Source organism: Daphnia pulicaria, chromosome 1 (genome assembly GCF_021234035.1).
Source record: "Daphnia pulicaria isolate SC F1-1A chromosome 1, SC_F0-13Bv2, whole genome shotgun sequence".
Taxonomy (NCBI): Eukaryota; Metazoa; Arthropoda; class Branchiopoda; order Diplostraca; family Daphniidae; genus Daphnia; species Daphnia pulicaria.
In genome coordinates this window covers 12,509,786-12,533,369 of record NC_060913.1, presented here as the reverse complement: position 1 = coordinate 12,533,369, position 23,584 = coordinate 12,509,786, and the positions used below count along the sequence as shown (strand labels likewise).

At 40.3% G+C, this 23,584-nt stretch overlaps 5 protein-coding genes and 1 long non-coding RNA gene across 8 annotated transcripts in view; 4 read left to right on the top strand and 2 right to left on the bottom strand.

Annotated features, from left to right (window-relative positions):
* Nucleotides 1-6,325, top strand: part of LOC124337859 — a 639,313-nt gene extending 632,988 nt beyond the window's left edge. The window contains exons 2-3 of the long non-coding RNA XR_006917545.1: nt 5,701-5,993; nt 6,060-6,325. This is a non-coding gene — a long non-coding RNA (uncharacterized LOC124337859). The remainder of the gene's footprint in view (nt 1-5,700; nt 5,994-6,059) is intronic.
* The window catches only part of LOC124332025 (structural maintenance of chromosomes protein 2-like), a 324,380-nt gene that overhangs the window by 210,714 nt on the left and 90,082 nt on the right, over nt 1-23,584 (top strand). The window lies entirely within an intron of this gene.
* LOC124336191 (pancreatic lipase-related protein 2-like) lies at nt 1,013-3,346 on the top strand. Of its 2 annotated transcripts, none has more exons than XM_046789909.1 (9): nt 1,013-1,142; nt 1,609-1,726; nt 1,798-1,879; nt 1,968-2,110; nt 2,179-2,290; nt 2,353-2,486; nt 2,554-2,757; nt 2,834-2,990; nt 3,065-3,346. In XM_046789909.1, exons 2-9 carry the CDS (start codon nt 1,645-1,647, stop codon nt 3,120-3,122), a joined length of 972 nt encoding a protein of 323 aa, XP_046645865.1. In that variant the 5' UTR covers nt 1,013-1,142; nt 1,609-1,644; the 3' UTR covers nt 3,123-3,346. The 2 variants fall into 2 exon arrangements, with proteins under 2 accessions (XP_046645865.1, XP_046645856.1); XM_046789900.1 differs by having other exon boundaries at nt 1,795-1,879.
* Nucleotides 9,075-20,451, bottom strand: LOC124334884 (lachesin-like). 2 transcript variants are annotated; one of them, XM_046789088.1, is made up of 12 exons: nt 15,669-20,451; nt 15,027-15,113; nt 13,550-13,618; nt 13,148-13,245; nt 11,587-11,745; nt 11,461-11,509; nt 11,221-11,376; nt 10,934-11,062; nt 10,669-10,806; nt 10,431-10,583; nt 9,855-9,953; nt 9,075-9,700 (listed from the first exon to the last, which is right to left on the bottom strand). In XM_046789088.1, the coding sequence occupies exons 1-12, from the start codon at nt 15,772-15,774 to the stop codon at nt 9,444-9,446; spliced, it is 1,500 nt and encodes a 499-aa protein (XP_046645044.1). In that variant the 5' UTR covers nt 15,775-20,451; the 3' UTR covers nt 9,075-9,443. The 2 variants fall into 2 exon arrangements, with proteins under 2 accessions (XP_046645044.1, XP_046645045.1); XM_046789089.1 differs by having other exon boundaries at nt 9,855-9,950.
* Nucleotides 20,984-21,531, top strand: LOC124337491 (small integral membrane protein 20-like). The gene is made up of 3 exons (XM_046791499.1): nt 20,984-21,195; nt 21,268-21,324; nt 21,405-21,531. Exons 1-3 carry the CDS (start codon nt 21,081-21,083, stop codon nt 21,455-21,457), a joined length of 225 nt encoding a protein of 74 aa, XP_046647455.1. The 5' UTR covers nt 20,984-21,080; the 3' UTR covers nt 21,458-21,531.
* Nucleotides 21,482-23,320, bottom strand: LOC124336095 (WD repeat domain phosphoinositide-interacting protein 4-like). The gene is made up of 8 exons (XM_046789737.1): nt 23,147-23,320; nt 22,990-23,064; nt 22,708-22,900; nt 22,422-22,602; nt 22,141-22,349; nt 21,970-22,071; nt 21,773-21,894; nt 21,482-21,676 (listed from the first exon to the last, which is right to left on the bottom strand). The coding sequence occupies exons 1-8, from the start codon at nt 23,199-23,201 to the stop codon at nt 21,567-21,569; spliced, it is 1,047 nt and encodes a 348-aa protein (XP_046645693.1). The 5' UTR covers nt 23,202-23,320; the 3' UTR covers nt 21,482-21,566.

Genomic DNA, 23,584 nt, shown 5'->3' with positions numbered 1-23,584 from the left:
CAGTACACTACACTGTTATTTTATTCATTTGTGTAATGTTTTTCCGTCTTTTTCATTAAAGAACATTAGTTAAAATTTCTCTGATGTAGGAAAAATCCTGAAGAATTTCAATTGTTAAAACTAGACGATTCGGATTCGCTCTTGTCATCAAATTACAATCCCAATCTCCCTACTAAAATTTACGCTCCTGGTTGGAATAACAACGGATCTATTGCCTATCCAACGAGAGATGGTAAGTTGATATAAATAATGATGAATTGAGAGCTCTATTTCTTAAAGTTATTCGAACGTTTTTTTTTTTTAAATAATAATATTTACTTCGGGACGACTGCAATTTTTTTATCGTCTATTGGTCTGATCTTCAATCAGAACTAGGCGGTGTTTTTGTGATTCAAACCACCATGAAAGCAGCAAACCACACGGGGTATGTATCTCTAGTCTCTATCGTTAAGCCACTGTCGCCAAAACACACTGGAAATAATTTTAAAAGCCTGCTTTAAATTTGATGACAAGGGCTTTTATAGATTTCTTGGTTGGGAATGGAACGCCGTTAAGCAAATTCCATTTAATTGGTCACAGTGCCGGTACTCATTTTGCTGGAGGAGCTGGGGCTGAAGTGACTTCTGGGAAAATTCCTCGAATTACTGGTAATAAATTTGTAGGAGCTGGGTTCCAAGCTCTGTTTATTGAAAATCAGTTGAACAATTATTTTTGTTTTGTTTATTAGGTTTGGATCCAGGAGACGGTCCGTTTATTTTAAATGAAACTGACACCCGATTGGATATTAGTGATGCAGACTTTGTAGACATTATTCATAGAAATGGGGGAGATTTTATGAATGGAGAAATTGCCTTTATTGAATCTATTGGTCATGTGGATTTTTATGTTAATGGAGGTTACAAGCAACCTGGTTGTCAGGATCCGGATTTTAGTAAATTTTCTTTTGTTACCAGTTCCGTAAATATGCATCTCAAATTAAACATAACGTGTAAAAATATTTGCAGCGCTGTGGATTTGTTTGCTGAATCCATCAACACAGAAGTTGGTTTTGTATTGCTGCGCTGCGACTCGTACGAAACATTTCTAAACGGATCGTGCCATGGAAACGACAGAGAACTTATGGAGGACACAGTTTCGTTAAAGTAAGTGCTATAAACTAATTATTCGACGATTAATAACACGCACTGAATGAACCCTTTGTATTAATAAGCGCCCTTGGGATTTACTATTTGAATACCAACGATCAAGCACCTTGGGCTATAAGATGAAATCTGTAAGCATTAAAACAAAAAACGTGAAGACTGTTTATCGGTTTCAGCTATGCTTCTTTACACACGCTCAATGAATATGACTTGAGACGCTATAAAAAAAATTATTGCTGCGTGACAAAGTCCTGTAGCCATTAGCATATAGACATATTAATAAAATAATAAAGCGTTTTATTGTTATTTAAACATTTTATTGATGTTTGAAATGGCCTCCGCTTCTATATCTCTATATTCTTGTAGTAATAATGAGATCAACCGTATCGCATATCACTAGTTATCTTGCAGTCTTGTATTTATTACGTCGTTGTAGCCTACATATAATAGAATTGAAACCACGCAGTGCTACGTTTAGTTCAAGGACACATTTCAAAGGAAAATGATTAAGCTCTACTCGTTGATTTGCTTGACATTGGTCCTGATAATAGACGGTTCCTCCGGAGTGTCCGGACTTGGAATCGGTAAAATCTAAATTTAGTTAACTCTGTATTTCAGCTTAATCATCACTATGTTTTTATCCTCATAAAAGCAGATGAATCTGAACCATTTCTTGATGATTACCAAAGAGAAGTTGCCAACGAAACTGATCTTGTTGTTTACCGGCTCTTTACTAGGTCAGTAAAGTTTGCTTTTTATAATTTTGTGTACAAACTGCATAGTGTATATGATTCACTAAACAGATGAATTTATTTTTTTTTACAGAAAAAATCCCATAGATTTTCAAGTGTTGAGGCTAAATGATGTAGATTCACTGATGGCATCAAATTACAACCCGAATCTCCCGACCAAAATTTATGCTCCAGGTTGGGATAACAACGGTTCCATTGCGTATCCGACAAGAGATGGTATAACTGAATTTCCCTAACATCAAGAGCTTTAATATCAAATTAACATTTCCGCTATTTTTTAATAGAGTATCTACTACGAGACGACTGTAATTTTGTAATCGTCTACTGGTCTGATCTTCAAGCAGGAAATACTTTGTTTATAGTCCGCACCACCCAGATAGCAGCAAATCATACAGGGTATATTTTACAACATCCTTGAAAATCTTGTTGTTTAAAGAGCCTTACATCTTGTTGTACAGGGCTTTTATAGATTTTTTGGTTGAAAACGGAACGCCATTACGCAACTTTCATTTGATGGGTCATAGTGCAGGGACTCATCTTGCTGGAGGAGCTGGAGCTACAGTTACTACAGGGAGAGTACCTCGAATTACAGGTGAAGGGTAAAGGATGAATAACCCGTTGTGCAGAAAAAAATACGTGTTTTGTAAATTTAATGTCAGGTTTGGATCCAGCGGAAGGTAGATGGACATTGAATGAAACAGATACCCGATTGGATGTCAGTGATGCAGAATTTGTCGACATCGTTCATACAAACGGAGGAGATATTTCAAATGGAGAAATTGCTTTCATTGAACCAGTTGGCCATGTTGATTTTTATGTTAATGGAGGTCACAAGCAGCCCGGTTGTCAGGATCCGGATTACAGTAAGATTTTTTAAGTTATCAATCGAGTAAAAGAAATGAGTTACATAATTAAAATTGGTACATCTGTATTCTGTAGCATGCTGCCATCACTGCCGTGCTGTTGATTTATTTGCGGAATCTATCAACACGGAAGTTGGTTTTGTATCACTGCGCTGTGACTCGTACGAGTCATTCCAGAACGGCTCCTGTGATGGAAACGACAAAGAGCTTATGGGAGACACAGTTTCTTTAAAGTAAGTGATTTCATCGACTTTCCACTCATTTTTAACATTTGCACTGATTTCATAATTTTTTTTCTGTCAATAAGTGCTCGAGGTATTTTCTATCTGGACACAAACGAACAAGCACCGTGGGCTATGGGATGAAAAGACAAAACAACTTAATTGTCCATTTATCCATTAATTTTATTGACTATTTGTCACTACTGTGTTGAAATCGTTGCATTTTTTTTTTAATAAAGTAGAATAATTGTACGAACCCTTTATCAATTACCCGATTTATCAATTGTTTTTAATGTTTTATCGATTTTTTGCAGCGATTACGTATTGCGACTGAACCGCTGAATAGCCACTGCTGAATACGAAGCTGATTCGATGGAAAAGGTTAAAATTTTACTTAAATGAGATCATTACCAATCAAAAGCTAGACTAGCCTACCAATCAAACAGAGACCAAACTTATGATAAAGATGAAAGAAGAATTGATTTTTGAATAATAAAAAGTTACATAAGAATACGTAAATCCTTTCAAGAACCCGAAATTTGATTGAAGTGATCACTCAGCTATTCTTAACAAACAGTATACTTATGAGGGGCTATTAAATTTCCTCGGTACCAGTGTGTATATCGGACAAAAAAAAAGAATTTTGTGTTTGTCATGCTAATGCATAAGATTTTTACTAGCCATTTGTTTTGACAGATGGTAGAACACAAGTCCACAAATTTGCCGAATATGGGTATTTTTCAAACATATTTCTGGCTTAAAGGGACAGCGCGCACCCATCAAATCTCCCTACCTACCCTACCTACCCAAAGATTACAGACAAAAGAAAGAATCACCCCTCCCCCCCCCCCCCCCACAAATGTTCCGCCATTTGTGTCTCGTAAGACAATATCCGCAAGGGGTTTTACTCGTAATCAAAGAAACCTGCGCAATATAGCCTTTTCGTCGTATTACAACTACAACATAAGTAAACTAAGCACATATTCATGAAACAAAAAAATGAACTTTAGGTAAGAAACCATTGCGCGTTATAAACTATATCTTAATATTTTATAAATGAAGTGGTTTTAATGTAAATCGCATTCTTGTGACGCTTCAGGTGTTAGCTAAATTTATAAAGAAATCCGTACTTAAAGAGCCGGTTTACTACTATTAATTTAGACATATCCGATCTTGTATCCTTGAAGACATGTGCATTTCGTCATGAAGATCAGATCAAGTACTGATCTTCATGACATGGTCGAGCGATGCGGGTTATATAATTACAATTAAAGTGTTAATTGCAATTATGGATCTTGGAAGTAAGGATGTCGTTCTCCAAATGTCGGATAGTCAAACGTCTTAAAGGATGCTTGATATAATTTTTTTACGAGTGTTTCAATGAAAACACTTCCTGATAACTTAATATAAAACCGCTACAATATGATTAATATATAAATAAGTAAACAATTACAATCCCATCATAACATTTATTATACTTCTGAAATCTGACAACATGTCCCAAGTGAGAAGCATTAATCAGCTACTTCGTTGTAGTAGATTTAATTGTATTAGCCGCATTGCATTGGTTTCTGGCACATGTCGAAAGTTCTGGATGTTTTCTTCCATGTTTCTTCGTCCTTTTATTAGTGTTTATGAATTAATTCAACGCCATTTTAAGTGTAAGTTACTTTACTGATTCTAGTGCTTGCACAGTTTATTTTTGTACTCATTTTGTTTCTACTCGAAATTCTAGATTATGGGCATCTATTACTGCTTAACAAGTTCGATATTCATCATTTTCCTTCACGTGTGAAAACTTCCAAGCCTCCTTTCTTTTTGGTGATGACTGACGATAACTATTCCACCAACAAAGCTCATTTGTTAATTTTTGATAATTGCTTTTATTCTAGCCTATCTACTTAATGTATTTCACGGAGAGGAAAAATATTTGGTTTTTTTCCGTCCTTGGATTCTAAGGGCTGTCATTAGGTGGCTAAATATTTCAGTGTGTTTAGGGATTGAACTATTCAGCTCTAGTGTGGGTTTCCAGAGATATGTAGCGGATGTAGGGGGGGTGGGTCATCAAACTGTCAAAGTTCTGAGACGACTGTCTAAGCAGTCTTCCTTTTGTTATTGAGACGCTGTCCGAGAAGGTTGAGTTTTATCCATGCTGGGTACTTTCTTACGTGACATTTTTCACCACAGACATGGTAATTCCATCTTTTATTCTTTAATTTTTATCAAATGTAATTTTGTGTGTGGTTATGTTAGTAATTATGTTGCCTAACTTTTCAATTCAAGACTTGTTTGTGAATTAAAATTTTGCGAGTTTTTTTTTAAGTAGTAATTGAGTTTTACTATTCTATTAACCGCTGAGTAGTAAAGTCTGAGCTTCATTGGGTTTTGTTTTTCAAATTGTTTCAATTTCCAGTTGAGTTATGCCAAGAGCTTTTGCAGACATGCACTTAAATTGTTAGAAAACTTGAGTGGGTTAGCATTTTGCCTAAATGTGAGTCTACGTGAAAGTATGTGTGCTACACATGTGTTTTTTGTGAGAAATTGGGTTAGACATTGAATTCTTGATTTAGATGATGTTTTACAACAACCTTATGTTTCTACATAAGAGCTTTTGTGAAAAGATTTGCTCAATAGAATTAAAAAAAATTTTATTATGAAACAGAAATTTGCCCTATTTTGTATTTAAAATGTATTTGGTTCATTGTTCATCTTTGATTTATAGGATTTTTTGGTTGGTTTGATGTTGGAGCTGCCAATGGTGTTGATGCAGCGTTCATGGTGTGAGCAGTGGTTTTGCAGTCATTTTCCAGTTGAGATGTCTTGAAATGGAGCTTGTGCAGACATTCAGTTCAACATCATACTTCAATGTGTTATTTGCCTATGTTGATGACTTGGTGTCCTTGCAGTGTTGAGGTGCAAAATAATTGATGATGCCTGGTGGTTGTCGGGCATGTTTTATCGGCTGCCTTTTGTCGATGTGTCGTCTTGTTTCTTGCCGCCTGTACACACGTTAAGGTAATGCTTGATGGCTAGTTTCATTTTATTATTGACTTGCAACTGAATTTTTCGTTCTCGTTTCAGTTTAATCGTTTGCTGCCGTTCCATCTACTTGATCTATTGGTGAAACTGAGACGAGGTTGCAGAAATTGAAGACTGATACGTTATCAGATTGAGACAAATTAAAAGTGCATGCATGTTCTCCCTTTTCCCCAAGTAAACAGTTTCCGCCATTGGTTAACATCTGGTCGAATGGGAAATAGCAATTTGAATGATATCTATTTTTGGAGAAAAATTAATGTGACTATGAAGTAGTTTTCCCTTATGATTCGATCAACTATCCTTTCAACGTGTTCGCACTTCACATGTATATGACAAATATCAATATTGTTAATAAATAAAATACGAAATTAAACTGCTTTGTTCTGTTTTCATATTATAAAATTTACAATTTGCATTTCAAAATAATTAAACTGTATATCTTCCTGTTTTTTCCCGCTTTATAAATAAAATACGTGTTTTCATATTATCTTCCTTAATATTCCGCTTTATAAAAACCACCATCATACTATTATTATCGTTTTCGATAAAAATTGACGTTATTCATTTATCCCGTGATTTTTTATTTAGTTGTAGCAGTAGTGTAGCAGTTGTCGACTGAGTCAAACCTGACATAGATCAGATTGCCTCAATCGTATACTGCACAAGTAAAAACGCCAAAGACAACAGTGAAACCATTTCAAGACTGCAACACAGGAAATCAGTGGTAGAGCAAAAAAAAAACACGAGTGAGAACAGATTTCAAACACAGGATAACATTGGCAGAGAAAAATACACAAATACCAACAGAAAAATATTTAAAGTCAGCAACCCGGATATCACTGGCAACTTCAGGCTAGTTCAGGATACCACCAGCACAGCTACTTCTGGATAACACTGGAACCACACGCTGCATACAACAGTTCAATTAGTCTCCATCACATCTTCCACCACCTGGCTGCAACAAGGTAACCAACAGCGGACCTATTCAAGAAAATCAAAAAATTACCATTGGGGAAAGACAAACACAATTACACAGGACTCTTTATGACAAAAGAATACCAGGAGTAAGACCAAACTATGCAGCCCAACAGATCTCGCCGTTATCTCAAATTTTACAAAGGAAGTCATAGTTGGCATCAAACTGCAAATTGATCTCAGTCATATTAAAGGAGTAATTTAGTACGAGATTGGATAAAAATAATTACTTTGGCAGTTGCATAGCTCAAGATGTACGACTGGCAGCAAGGCAGCAAGACACACGTGGCACGACATTTCGGCAAAATGGACAGGCTTCCGAGTTAGATTATTTGACAAAGTCGTATTGAAATCACCTGTCAATTTTACACAAGGAAATTTAACGTTAAGTAACCTTAATAAATTAACAAAAAATACCTTTACTTATTTCATCATGGGAAACGTCACGACCGGCACCCCACATCTGCTGCGTCAAGGAACAGAATGACCAAATTTCGTCCCTAAACACACTTGCGCCACCTAGCGACGAACATTTGGATTGCTTCCTTGCAGACAGCACGCACCAGCTAAATTTGAATTTCTCCTGGAAATGAATGGATGAGAAATGATGATGTTATTAAACACATAAATGTTAAAGAACACATGCCAAACAAATTGCACACGAAATCTAGTCAATTTACCAACGATTTCTTTGGTAATTTTCGAAGAGAATAGCTGTAGCTGAACTTTTGAAAACGAGCCGATATCTAACACAACATTCTTTCACGCCATCTATTTGACAAGTCCAAAACTCAAAACTCAAAAAGGGGTTGCTGACAGAAGAAAGAACTCGCCCGACAATAGAACCCCAATATTTTAAATAAATTTTAATAATTTCTATGTATGCGACGGTAGAACTCCTTATTAAAAATATCCGACAATAGAACTCCAGTGCCAGACAGTAGAACTCCACTACCCGAAAATAGTACTCAAATATTTTTTTAAAAATTATTTTCATATTCATGCGTAATGGAGTTCTACTGTCGGACACTGGAGTTCTATTGTCGGGTATTTTTAATAACATTTACAAAAGGAGTTCTTATGTCTTTAGAGTTCATGTACGGTCGCCCGGTCGCCAAACCATCTAAAGGACTGGCCTAAGATAGTCAAAATAATCATAAAAGTAATCAAAAATACCATTTCTCTTTGCTTAAATAAGCATGGAGTGTTAGAATTCTACAGAAACAAAGCTCACTTGCTAGTTTTATGCAAATTTTCCGTAAGTGTACCGGAAGTAAGCGATAGCTCCTTAACCATTGAGCTGTCGTCAAAATAAACCAATTATTCGCGATCTACGTAAAATTTGGGGTCGATTAGGTGGAATTTAAGTGAAATCCAAATTTTGCCCAAAATCGACCGGAAGTACGCTTTCGTACAAATAAAAGATGAACTTTACCACAAATTTAACAAGGATCACGAATAGGTGGTTCTTTTGTGCGTTAGTTGAATATTTACTGAACTACTGACTGAAATGAGAAAACCGGAAATAGAAAAAAAAAACAGATTATTAAAAATCTAATAAGTGAGCTTTGTTGCTGAAACAGAAACTGACAGTTATCACCCAAAACTTTTTTGAAGTAGCATTAAGAAAATTCTTCAGAGATGTGCAAAGTAAACGTAATTAAACTTTGTGGGAAATGATCAAAGGCTATGCCGTCTAGCGCCAGAAAAAAATAAACGTTTAACAGTAACATGAAAACATTGTCCGCTCTAGCTCCTTGACACTTAACACTTAATTGAAAGAACAAACAAGCAACAGGCAAATAACTTTGATACTCACGTAATATTCTGCCGTCCAAATTTGTATCTCGTCTTCACCAAACAAAAAGCCACCACCGCAGCATCACACATCACAACAGACGAAATCCCCAAGGTGATAATGTTTCTACAATCACAAATAATAATCGTAAGGGGATGGAAGGCAGAGCTAAAGAAAGATCCCGTTGCAGCAGTGCACGCAAGTGCCTTGAACTAACAATACCGGTGGGTATTGGACATTGTCTTTAAAGCTAAAAGAAACCTGGCGTCTGCCTTACCTAGAAGTTTGAATTTCTCCTTGGACTCCACAGCGACCAAAGTTTTTGTTTATTTACTTGTCTATGATACAGCAGGCATACAGCACGCGCTTTACAATCAGTTCACAACGTATTAAATCCGTCAGGTAGTAGTTTCCGAGCGACTAGGAGCAAATAATGGTGGGTGTTGACTATGGGCTGGGGGGGAAATGAATAGAATGGAGAAAAGGGGCGGTATTGTTATTGCTAATTAGATGCAGCAGTAAAACGGCAGCGTTGCAGTAGGTACGGAACATAACTCGGAAGGGGAAATGGGGAGAAAAACGAATAAGGAGAGGTTATAGAATCGACATGCGAATAAAATGGCCTGGAGTATGATGTCCATAGAAACTTATTGTCATGCCGGGATGTGGAGTGTGCAGTGAAGCACAACAATAACCACAACAACGGGCAAACGATGAATCGCAAATGGGGATAATAACCCAACGATGCCCGCGGAGTAGAGCGATGCTGATCCATTGTTGCTCGACTTGTCGGCAGCCGGACTCGGCTGACCAACTGAAACGGATACCGTTCCAGTCGAATCCATGGTGGCTTTGATACTGACGCTTCCGGCTTCCTGCCCGTTGCTTGTCGATGGATGCTTGTTCCTCTCTGACAATAGATGTATAAACGGAGACGTAAAAAATGTTTATTTGGTTGTGTGCGGATACATTATCATTCTATAACTCCGGAATCTTTTTAATTTCTATTATGTGGCAAATAATGAGCCGACCGGCCGGAATTGATTTAGGGGAAATATATTTACCGCGAATTTTGAGCAGGACATTGTCCGATTGTGAATCTTCCATTTCTGTGTCGTACGGAGGCTCCGTGTCGACCGACGAACGTGGCACAGCCGGAACTTCTGTACAAACAAGGAAATCCAATTAATTAGGCGCTATTTTTCACGGCGGATTGATCACATTAAAATTTAACATTTAAGGAGCTGGAATGCCAAGAAAAATACGTTCGTCTGAGGGAGAATGGCATTCACCTGGACCAGCAATCTCATTCAAAATCCATCCGCAGTGACCCATAATTGAATCCCACCAACTGCAGGCCTATTCAATTTGCCATAGGCTATTCTATTGTCAAATGAGCATAGTATTATAGTAGGTTTTTGGCGACTAGTACTATACTCCATTGGGTTGCGCCTAAGGGGGTGGGCTTGGTCATAATAATAGGGAAATACGTCGTCTCGATCGATATCTCTCAGTCGGTCGAATGATCGGATTTATAGTTAGTTTAGTAGCCTACAGACCGGTCTACTCGGCTGTTCTACTACCAACGAATAGAGCAGCGGATGAAAACCGGCCTTTTACTAGTTCTCTCTCCCACTCACCATAGAGCCGGATCATGCCGTCTGTTTCACCCAGTGAATTGCGAACAATGCACCGGTAGCCTCCGAAAAACTCGGCCGATAGATTACGTATGGTCAGCGTCATCGTCATTTTATATTCATTCTCCAGACTGACCTTCATACTAAAACGAGAATCTGTTGGAAATAAACCCGAAATTGATCATTGATTATCGACCTGCCAGTTGAAAATCTCTTCAGTTTGAACATCATTTTTTCATACTGTCGATGATGATTTCGCCGCTCTCTGTCGTCCAGTAAACAATGGGAATGGGGAACGCTTCGATCTGACAGACGAGTGAGACTTGCTGTCCGACCACGGTTCCTTCCAGCTGGTTAGGGATCCACAAAACCGGAGCAACTGCCAAATAGAAAAGAAACCGTGTGACAACCACTTCAACCGTAAAAAGAACAAAAATAAACGAAACAAAACGAAACAAAAATGGGAGACATTTCCAGCCATGTGATCTCTCATCTGATTTCCTTACACTGAACATTGAGGACGATTCGCTTGGAAACTGACGGCGGTACGCCGTTGGATGCGATACACAGGTAAGCTCCAATGTGAAGCCTGGAGACGCGCGCCAGACCGAGGACTTCGCCTTCAAAGGAGTTGGCTATCGATACAAGAAAAACCAGCGGAGCGCGTCAGAATAAAAAGGCGATTGAACGCAATAAATGGGGGAAAAATCGAATACAAACATACAGAGAGATTAGAGATACGAAAAGTGAACAACAAATAAATAATATCAAAAGCGACTGAATATAACCTAACCTTTGAGTTTGCCTCTGGCAATGGAAGCGCCATCCTCTCGCCTCCACAGGATGTGCGGCTGCGGATGGCCACTGGCCGCGCATGTCAGCGACACATTGGATCCCTCGCGGACCACTGTGTCTGTGCTGGATTCGCCATCGATAATATCCGGAGGCACTAGGCAAACAAACAAAACGTTGGAGAAAAACAAAATTCCCGTCAACTTTTCAAACGGAAAGAAATAAGAAAATTCATATTTACCGACGACTTCGACGTAAGCCTCTTGGTAGCGCATGGGATCCGTGTTAATCTTCATAAAACCCCCCGTTAAAACATGCACGCAATTTCATTAATGTCATCTCTCAAACGACACGGACAAGATGATACCTGGCACATGTAAAATCCCCGATCGTTTTCGGCGGCGTTGCTGATTTTCAGGTCCCAGTTGCGACCATCCGCTTGCGCTAATCCGATCCGGTAATTCCGTGTGATGACTTTATTGTGAATCGTCAAGATGGAATGGGTGTCTACCCGCACCCACGCCACCTGGAAAACAAATCCCCAACCCCCCGAAATACACAAAAAGAAGTACAGTTATTCACGTTTATCCGCAAATTCGAGAGAATCAAAAACACGGGACTAAAAGAAAACGGAAGCGAGCTGCGGATGTAATCCACAAACGCGCTTTACGCTTGGCAAACTGTGATGCGCTATGAATACGCTATTATATTCTGATGGATATCTTTCGGCCCTCTTTTCGTCCGCGTTTCGTTTTTGTCAGCCACACACATAGAGATCTCTCCTTGAATGGAATATAAACATCCAGGAGGATTAGTTCACAAAGTCCAAGTAGAGGCGGACGACACAGACGAAAGAGAAGAAAGAAGAAGACAGCCGTTTTCCGATCATCAGAACTCATCCGACTGTGGCAGTGGGGGGAGCAATCTAAGCGGAATTACAGGGTAGAAATGAAGAACCGGTGTATATATAGGATTGCCGTATCTTTTATACACACTGGCGACGCATAACTGAGTGGAAAAAACGTCCAGCGGCCAAGATTACGCTAGAAGAAGAAAATAAGAGGAATTGGGTCGACAGGATGGATCCGCACGGCGCTGATGTGTTTTCCCGGATTCATTTGGACGAGAAAAGACAAGCAACTGGATCTTTGCCGTCTTAAGAGCAGATAACAAGCAGATAAAGTCCAAAGAAGAAATAACGGGGGCGAGAATCTACATAAGAAATACCGTCGACTATTTCGCTGACAACTTTTCTCTATCTGGTTTTTTTTTCTTTTGTAAAAGCTGACGCCCCTGCCCATCTCCCTGGCATTCATTGTGTATGCAATGGATGCAATCCACCATATAGCGCTCCTGCGCTCCTGCCCTTGCCTGCCAGAACAATAATTAGCGGGGCAGTCCGACCGGAAAGATTTGTAATTGTCAAACGTGAACGTCAGCTGCTGGTCTAATAAAGAAGAGAATTAAAGAGACAGCCGACGACGACGACGACTGCACACCTCACCGTCTTGTCCCCTCCCCCCTCCTCCACACGGATAAAGAGTCGACTAATAGGGCCGTCAACTCGTATGCCACCGGCAGCATCGACCATGCATACCGAATGAGTCGATGAGGAAAAAATAGAAAATCAAATACTAGGAAGCGGGAGAATGCCAGCACCATCCGCCGTATAGATAGACGGGAATCAAAGGGCTCCGGGCGACCCAATCTACGTATCCCCACCCCACATCAAAGTTTTATACATGTGCTACTTTCCATCTCTCTAAACTGGTCGTATAGCGTAAAAGAAGAAGAAGAAGAAGAAGTGCATAGTTAAATAATTGTAATCAACTTTTTGAAGAGTTGGATGCTGCTGACGTCGACTCGGTAATTTTCTTCAAATCACTACGTAGTATCGAGAGTTTCTAGACCAAGCAAATGCGACGTACCTTGAATTTCTGGAGATTGTCTACGACGCAGTGCATGGTGACGTCTCTCCCCGCCACTACCGTAACATTATTAACGGGCTCGGCGAATCTGGGAAGAACTGTCAACACATTGGGAGAAAGCAAAAAAAAAAAAAAAAAATCCTTCAAAAAACTTCCTTTCAATCAATGAATGAAAAAAAAAAAATTGGACAAATAAAGCAAATACGATAGAATGTGTTAATGAGGCGACTGCAATTTCTGGAAAAAGACTTTTGAAATTGACAGTGTCGTTATTGGTTATTAATTGCTTGAAATATTATTTCGGGGACTTGACAGACTCGGCAAGAATGAAAGAAATTGATTCGCTGACATTTTTTAGCGATTCAATTTAACATTCAATATTTGACATGCTACTAAAGTTACCGAAATCGTGTCCTCCTGCCATCGGATGGGAATGTTCATTGTTGTTGAGCTGCTTGGGCGACCAGAGGCCTGCGAAAAAGAAATCAAATTGATGAATTAAAAAGAGTGTCATCATCACCTTTCGGAGAAATCGCGAAAAACTTTCAGCGCTCACCAAAATAGTTTGGCTCAAAGAAGATCCAGAGCACAGAGTTATCTCTATGCATCATAAATAAATAAATAGGAGGCCTTATAGAATATACAAGCGTTGATCGACTACCGGGAAAACGGAAATGTCCATTGAATTACTGACAGTAGCGTGAAACTAAGAGTAACACGAAAGAAGAAGAAGAAGAAAAAAAAGGGGAAACAAAATAGAAGGGCGACTACACCGGAACTGAGTGGGAGCGAATAAGTGATGGAGTACAAAGTGACTTTGTTACTCAAGTGTGCCCAGAGATGAGAAAGTAACGGGCAATAGTCGAATACATACAATACAGCAATGGGGGAGCGATGTATCCGTTAACACAAAAGGGAGAGAAAAGTAATAATACGAGGGGAACTCCCAATCTGAATTGTATAAGGTCAATTCGATTGTTTGACTCTCCCATTGATGTTTATTTCCTGTCCATCTTTTTTTGGGAACTCGAGCAGCAGAAATCCTTTTTTTCTTGTTGGCAATCCTTCAAATTCTACTTGACTTTCATTTGTTCTCATTGGCAAGCTTCATTTCTCCGACCAATCATGTTTGATCAACGGATTTTCCTACCACCCTACAAACACATTTAAAAGAAAAAAAAAGATATTGAAAGACGGCCGGAGAGAAATGGCGAGCTGCTGAAACTATTTTTCTCCCACTTTTTATTTTATTTTTTTATTTCAAATCTATTGATTTTCCACCCCTTGGCTGTTTCCGGTGGTGTATGGAGTGCCTTTCTCGGGATATCTCGTCGAATGGAATCCCAAACACGAAAATCGAAAAGTTTCATACCCTCAATTGAAATAAAACATATACTTTCAAGTTAGTATGTTGGGTGGAAAAAGAAAGAAGACCAATAACAATAACAATAATACTAATATACGAGATCCTTCCGCCGTCGTTGAAAAGTTATTGAACTGCAGATAGATACGTACTTTATAGACATTCCGAGGGAAACACTATTTCTCTCTAAACTCGTCAAAATGGGGGGAAATGAATCAAAAATAAATCCAACACAACAACAACAACAACAACAATTGAAAGTGAAACCATTCGGAAATGTTTCGCTTCACCAGAGCGCTGCTGTCGTCTACCTCATTCTCCTTCATCGACTCTCAATGTTCTCTGGCTTCAAATACGTATATATCAACGTGCAACAATAAAGGAAAAATCTCATCATTCTTCCCTGCTTATTCTTTATTGACAGCGCAGGTGCCACTGCTTTTTTTTATTCTTTTCTTTTCTTTCCATCCACCAAGTGCATATCCCAAGGTGCCGTATATAATAAAAATGGCTTACTGTTGTCGAAGACGTCCTGATGGCCGTAGTCGACTTCCGTCGCAGGCTGTTGCTGACTCGTCACCGTTTTCAAATGATGGCGCGAACCTGCGACGAGAGAGAAAAACAAAAAAGTTACAATCCATTTCAGCTCCGCCATCTGCTATGAGCAAATGAGTTTTCGCTAAACTACACTTTGACACCCACTCGCCATGTGAAATCCATTTTTTTAAATTTTATAAAAAGCCAGAAAGAATTTCGGTTAGGATCAACACCAATAGGGTTCGACGAACCCAAAGCAATAAAGTTACCGAGATCAAAAAAGAAAGCGTTCAAATGAATCTAGTTCACCCGCCCAACAACATTTTTTGAAAAATAAATCTGTCGAACTCCCCCCATTCAAATGTCGTCAAGTCCTCCTCCCTGTGTGTGTGTTGTAGCGCGGAGGATCAACTTTGACTTTTTCAGGCTTCATCGCCAGATTGTGGCTGGTTCAATAAAGTATCAACCCAACTCTTGTCCATTTTTTCCCCTTCTTTTTCTCGCCATTTGGCTGTAACATTTGTCGGACGGGAGAGATAACAAGATTGGGTTTCAGACACGGACAAGGGGGGAAACAACAAAGCAACAACTTGTTCACGAATTTTTTTTTTTTTTTTTTACCTTGACAGGTGCTGCTGCTGATGATGGCCAGAGAGAAGATCAAGAAGAGACAATCCGTCGGCATTGTTGTATGTGACATAACGAAGAAGCAACTTGAAATCTTCATCCACTTGTCTTGTTTCCGGATGTTTTTTCAGAGTCGGTAATGACGCACAATCAAGTCCGTAATAACGAGCCACGGCTTGGTAATCACTTTGACGGAGGAGCGAGTACGCATCTCCGACACACACTCCACAGTATGTATAAAAGATTCGTCGTTCAAAAGATTCGTTTCGAGATTGTCTGTCAATATTTACGGCGGCGGGAACGAAGGTGGGCGCAGACGACGAGATTGCGGGTGAGGGGGGAAAAAAGCCGGCCAGTTCGTCCGACCAGAAGGCTGGAACTATACAAACTCGTAACCCAGTGCTGGCCGCCGTGTAATATAAGTCCTCATAGACCCCCCACCCACCCCTACTACTACTACCACCACCACCGTGGCCACCCTTTCCACCAGGGAAAAGCAGAGAGTCGTGGAGTAGTAGTATATGAGACCCGATATGCGGGCGGGCGAAACGCAGGCCGGCGGCGCAGCTGTACAAATGTTACCCGGGAATGATTTCCCGGCGTAATAAAATATACAGACGCGCGCAGTTGATTTATTATCTCCCGGATTTTTATTTTTCTTCTTCCCTCCGTTTTTAATTTGATTCGCTCATTTAAATATGCGATCCGGATTCAGAAGATGTCACATGTATAAAAGAATGAAATTGTGAGTCGGGCATGAATGATAAACCTGATTTCCCCGGATGTCATTAAAGAATGACGTGATTGTATGTCTATATAAGCGGGCGATAATCATCATTTCATCTCTTCATTTCAACATTAATTTAGTCCGAGTGCGTGTGTGTAAACTGTTAGTCTATCACGTGATTAGTGAATTTGAACTTGTGCACAAGTCGGTGGGGAGTTCAGCGGAGAGACAAACTTGCCATGTCGACATCATTTACTGCTCCATCGGACCGGAATTCGCTCACATCCGCCTTGCGACTCTCTCTCTCTCTCTGTTTTATACGGCCAAAGATTGGGAGAGACGGTGTTAGTGTTAGACATTTGTCGATGGAGGAGAAATTATTTTCCAAACAAATTATTTCACCCAGCAGAAATTTCTATAAAAAGTAAGGAGGGGGGGGGGGGCGGAAGTGTGTAAATCAAATGGTGGAAAAAAGGAAGGGGGTACGGTATTCGATAGGAAGACAGGCAATGATCAAAGTCAATGGGGGAAAAAATATAAAGTAGCGCGCACCGCTATCTTACGAGCTGTGAGGAAAAATCCCGTGAGTGGATTCACGACCGCCATTGATCTGTCAAGAGAAGTCGGTGGTTCACTCTATTACCGACCGCGGTTCTCTTACACTCGCGTCGACTTGGGCGTCAGCACAGATACAGATTGAGGTTGACCAAAAAAGAAAAACGAAAGGCGACGAGATCCAAAGGCTTGCGGGGAGAGCCCCGCGCGCGCTTGGCGGGATTTTCAAAAACACCAAACGCACAAAAAGAAGATAAAAAGAAAAACCCACCCCACCCCCCCAAAAAAATACTTTTGGATTTCCCAACGGTAGCGTTAAGTCGCCGCGCTCAACTGCATGGTCAAGTAACACGGGTGTGTATAATATAGCAGCCGACTGGCTGGTGTACAGCAGATTTCACTTTCCTTATCTCCTTATTTCACTCCCACCCAACAACAAAAATAAAATAAAATAGCCAAACGAAATAAAAACCAAATTCAAAACAATTTCCCCTTGTTTGACTCGGGCTAACAACAGTTGATGCTTCACTTTTAATCAGCTGTTTTCGTTATAATTTTTAAATACAGAAATTTGGGGGGGGGGAAGAAAAAAAAAACAACTGCTAGCTGATAAACGGGATCGTGTTAGTTTGCCATTTGGAAACCCGCAGGTGTTGCGAACCAGTTGAGCGCTTCCGTAAGTCCGTTAGAGCCCGACCGACACCTGGTCCTCGCGTCCAGCCCTGCCGCTGCTGTCTCTATGCGTGACTTTGTTTCACAAGGGTTTACACGGCCTTATTCCCCTTTCATTCATTTCCTTTTTCTTTTTTTTTTCTTTCATGGTCGTTTAACTGATTGTTCATGCTAATGTAGTTGAGCAGACATCAATTATTTTCATGGCCGTCTAAAATTTCGATATAATACGCTGTAAATTCTAGTCGTAAGCAGAAAATAAAAACACACAGAAGGGGGGGGGCATCAGCTGTCAAATAGCGCGCAACTAAAGTCTGTGTGCAATATTGAACATCACAAGCCATCCGTTGATTGCTCTCTCTCTCTCTCTCTCTCTCTGACTGGCACATACAAGCCCAGCAGTTTTGACGTGTACAGGATCCTAAAGGAACTTTTCGGGACAATTGCAGAAATGATTGAACTTTACTCTGCTCCGCTCTGCTCTGTGTGTGTACGAGCAGCAAGACCTTCTCTCTCTCTCTCTCTCTATTATATACACAGTTCCAGTGTACTAGGTACTACTACCAAGATACTACTTGACTGGCAATGTCGATCGATCCGTTCGAACCTTGTACAAATGTACAGCAAGTGGCAGCAGCCCGACACTGACGCCAACTAATGGGAATCAAGAGCCCGGCTAGGAGCCGGCGAATCAAGTGCGGATGAAGGATATACATATACCTTGGGTGCTGGCTGTGAATCTAGTCTCCCATCTTCGTGATAAATAAGACGAGCCTGCAATCATTCGCTATACCGAGAGAGGCAGTCGATCAGCAGAGCGCCGAGAAGAAGAAGAAGAAGAAGATGAGTAACGGAAGCTTTTAAAAACACGGGCGCGAGGCCGTACGCGATGGCAAACGAACAGATTGCCATCAGCCAGCCGCCGGCTCCACGACTCTATAGTCGTGCAACTATTTTGTTCCGTTTCTGGGAATGGCAGTAGGGAGAGCGGAGAGCCCTGTACGGTGGTAAGTTGACGGATGACTCGGTCCGGTCCGCACATCATAAAAGAGCCGTCTGCCTCCAAGTGGAGAACTGCTATTGTACCACTCAACTCTATGATATCGAAAGGGGGGGGGGGGAAAGTAGTAGGCCTTTTTTCTTCTGTCATCCGCTTTTCTTTTCATCGTCGGTTGATGAACGATACCCTACCCACTTTCTTGCTCAGTTCCTATCCTCCCTCCCACTCCTTTTTCACGCCGATGATCACACGCCGTGAGTCCTGATCATCATAGCCGACAAGCGCCCCGTCCCGTTCACCTCTGATTTCTCTCGGGCTCAATTAGAGATGGCAAAGTTGAACCATCGCTCTTTCCCGCACAATTGCGACGCCATCGTGTGAAATATTATTTGTTGTAAATCGCATACCCAGAGCAGAGTAGCTAGTAGAGAGAGAGAGGGTCCATTAAGCGCCGACATGTACCTCATTGCGCGGAATACATTTTTTTTTTCCCGGTACAAAAACATCCCGGGGCAAAAATAACCGAATCGAGTTGACCCTTCTCGCCTACTATCTACTCGTCCCCGAATTGCTAATGAGACCATTTACTATTTTTTGGAGTGAGTATGTGTGTGTGTGAGAGAGAGAGAGGACTACTCTGAATCTATACGGGACGTGACGGTGCATTCGTAATCTGCCTGTCAGCTGAGGGGTGATGACCGGGCCAGTGAGAAGACTCAAGAGGCTCTACTCTCTCTCTACTCCCGGCTGTTTTATTCACGCATGGATAGAGGAAACACGCAAGGTCAACAGATTCCTTGTCTGCCGGCCATCTACGGATCAGCAGAGTTTGCCACCACCACAATGACATGCGTACATAAAAAGTATACTATATGCAGAGAGAAGAAGAGAAGAATTTCTGCTGTGTCTACATCAATCAATGCGGCCAGCGGAACCTTTTCAAGTATCGACGCGATTTCACCGTTCAAATAAGTGGCAATTTCTTGCACCCGCGCAACTTTGGCCCGTTCTATAAAAACCCATGGCCAGTTTCTTATAGACGCATCTAATATAGCTCGGGGGTGTGAAATGACGAACGGCTTTATTAAAAAAAGAAGATCGTGCCGGCTGCTGCTGCTGCTGTGTGTCGTTGTTGTTACCCGGCCGCATCCATAAAAAGGAACTAAATCAAATATTCAATTGGCGAGAAAAAAAAAAAAAACAGATTGGATTTCGACGAGATGCCCATTTCGCGGGCGTTCGAAGAAAAAAGGTTTTAATTTGTCGCTTTTCTTTGCCTTTTTTTATTATTTTTCCCGAAACAAATTGCCGATTTCTTATATCGAAAAAATCTATGAATATTGGATTGGATGTCGAGCCTCCGTGCTTAGGAAATCAGATGTCCGCAAACGCGGGTGGATCTCTAGCGCCGAACGTGAAAATCCCTTATTGCCACCGCACGCGGGCTCGACACCTTCAAGCTTGGATGAACCACAAAGCTCTTTGGTGGTTGGTTTGTTTACTAGGCTGCGGTAGTCCTCTATCCTATAAATCTAACACACCACGGGCGTCACATGCACCCAAATAATCTCGATGTGCCTTTTGTTTTCTTTTTTTTTTTTCTACTGGAAATGTAAAGAATTGCTGCAATTCGGTATAGAATTTTTCAATTTCTACGATTTCTCCAATAAAAATCGGGGGACGCATTTTCGTGAAGAAGACATGAATTCGAATTTCTAGTCAATGACTACACTTGTACATAATACCAGCGATTATTTCCATTGTAGAGTGGAATTGTGTAGGCATTCCATGGCTTCCTACGACCAGGATTTATGTTCTGATGATCGAATATTACCTTGCGTAGGTTGGAATAACACGTGCGCACTCAACTTTTTTTTTCTCCCCCACATCTCTCTTTTTCCAGTACGACTATGACCATCAAGCATCAACCGAAAGTTGAGAGGAAACCTCAGGTTAATACTCCGGGGGAGAAATAGAAAAAATAATAATGTTCACGATTCTTTAGTACGAAACCTAAATGAAAAAAAAAGATAAACGGAAACTTTTGATACACCTACTGCGGCAGCGTAACGATCTACTCTTCTGGCGAGATAATAATACCAAGGCTTTTATCATGAATACAAAAATAACGCTATAAATCGAGAAAAGAGATCATTTGCCTTTCCAACGCTTTAAACCTTTGAGTCTCCGCAAATATGAAAAGTCAACATTCGGAGTTAACAGGATACGAATTAGTGGACATTAAATAAATACGGAGGAGGGAAAGGTGAAAAGGAACGTTTCGCATTTCCTTTAAAAAAAAGATAAAAAACAAAACAAAGAAGTTGTTGCGCAACAAAAGTGTCATCTAGGAGTCGAAAATGTAACTATTTCAGAAAAGCTAAAGTCGTCTGCTGTGCTGTAACAAACAAACTCGCAAAAACAGATAATAAGAACTGAAATTTCTCTCACCATGGTTTTGTTAAAAGGATGGAAATATGCTGCAATGGTTGGCACTGTTGTTGGCGCGATAGGTTTAGCGATTTATCCCATAATTGTCAGTCCCATGATGAATCCGGAGCCTTACAGTAAGTTAACCATCTCTACAGTTATGCAACAACCTCGCGGTTGCTACAAAAAATCACCTTTCTTCTTTACAGAAAAACAGCAAGCTGTCAACAGAAGTGGAATCAGCCAAGAGGAAATTCAACCAGGAAGTAAGAGATGATTTTAAAATGCTAGATTGCATAGATAACTGACTTGTAAATTTTTTTTTCGATTTAAAAAAAAAAAACAGACATGAAAGTTTGGTCAGATCCCTTCGCCAGACCAAAGGCAGAAGAAAAGTGAAGAGTATCTCAATAGCTATAAATATAATAGAAAAAACCCTTTGTGTATGAAACATTAAAACACCTGAAAGTTTACACGCATTGATCGTTTTTGTTTTCGCTGATCGATGTCAGAAATCATCGTCTTCGCAGACGTCCAAGTACACATCGAACGATTCGCGATTGCAGTTCCCGGTCGGTGTAAAAACATATTTGTGGAAAGTGCCGTCCATGCAGATGGCTGAATCATAAATGAGACAAACAAAAAAATTCCCACCCAAAATATGAAATCAAAAGTGCTAGGAAACTACGAAATATTTTGAAAGGGGTTTCCTACCTACGACGCTGGATTTATTGCTGCCGAAAGCACAGATGCAGGCACACTCTGGGGGTACGGTGAAATTGGCTAAAGCCCATTGCGATTCGATATAGTTACCAAGAAAGCTCATTTTCTTTAATCTAGAAATTCAATCACAAGTCTCTTGTTATTTTATTATAAACGGGTAAACAAAATTTAAAAAAGATTGTCCTTACGAAGAACGTCGGTTCAAATGCGTTTCCTTAAGGGCGAATATGTGAATAGTTCCCTTGTCGCTGGAACAACAGAGGAACTCGGAATCAGGACTAAAATTAATACTGCAAAGAGATTTGTTTTCTTGGTAATTATTGTGGTTTTAGAATTCGTGATTTAGAGATAATATATACCAATATAGAGTAGCGGGGTCCGATCCGCGTCGGAGCTCGACCAGAAGAGTTCGTTTCAGCGTGTCCCATACACGTATGAGAGTACCTTTGTCCGAAGCAGTGGCAACAACAGTACCTTGTGAATTCAAAGCTAAGCAGGCTACCTCTCCTTGATGAGCACTTATTGTTTGTGGAGCACTAGAAATTCCTAATTCAGTGACTGACAGATCCTATTCAATCGATTAAAGGATAAATGATGAGCATAGGCGGTGGATTTTAAAAATATGATTTTATGTATATACCACTAGTTGAATGCTTCCTAGTTTATGACCTAGGCAAACCAGCAACTGTTTTTCTGATGAAATTAGAGAGTTTATTTGACACAGTCCCTTTGGGTTGTCCCTAGTTTCTAAGGTGAAGAGCTTTCTTGAGTTATTGGGAAAAGAAAAGACGTGGATTTGCCTCCTCAAAACTGCTATCAGTCTGCATATGTAAATAAAAAAGAGAATGGGAAATGGGGAAAAAAAATTAGATTTAAATTGTGCAATGTCATGTTGTGCAATGTCAAACAAAGCCAGCTGACTGTACCTGTCTCTTTTGAGGTGAACAGCAACAACTGGTTGAGTGAAAGTATAGTCAAGGACAAACTTTTTCAATACATCATCATAAATCAATATTGTGTTATCTGCAAACTTTGGACGTGGACCACCACCAACCATGGCAATCAAGTTTGTCCTGTGCAGCATTTCGCAATGAATGATGGTACCCATTTCAGATGTGTCTGTGTATACAAGAATGAGCGAGACATTAAAGACATTAAAGTTCACAAAGATGTTGTTCCATTAAAACATGCAATCATCCCACTATTACCATAATGTGCTTTCTCTGTCAGGGGCTCGACGTTGTGAATACGTACGCCAGCATCAGTGCAGCATGTGAAGCAGCCTGGGATTTAAAAATAAAAGAAGAAGAAACGATAACAAAGGGTTGCTCGACGTTACGTCGTAAATGAAGGCTGTGTACTTACTGCGATCTTGATTAAACTTCAAGCTCAAAACTTTTGCACCACCTCTGGACGTCATGACTAGCGCCCAGAGAGGCTATTGAAATTGTTTTAATATGCGCAGCAAAATATCGCACTAGAAAACGTCCTCAATTAGCACAAGCATGTATTTGTTGTGTGTCGTGAGCAGCAGTCGCCCCACGACAACAGCGAACTAGTGTCACCTGGCGGCCGATGATTGAGTTTCGATTCCCCCCGTCGTTATAATCTCTTTTTCTGAAAAATAATGAATAATCGCTAGCTGCCCTTTCCAATAGCCCATCAGCTTTATCAGCAGCCGAGAAAATCCCATCAGAAAGCTTAGGTGGTCTTTTGTCTTACAAGAAAAGAAAATCAAAAGGAAAAAATTACAAAAGCGGAGAGAAAGAAAAGAGCAACCAGTTTGATGATTCATTGTAACAC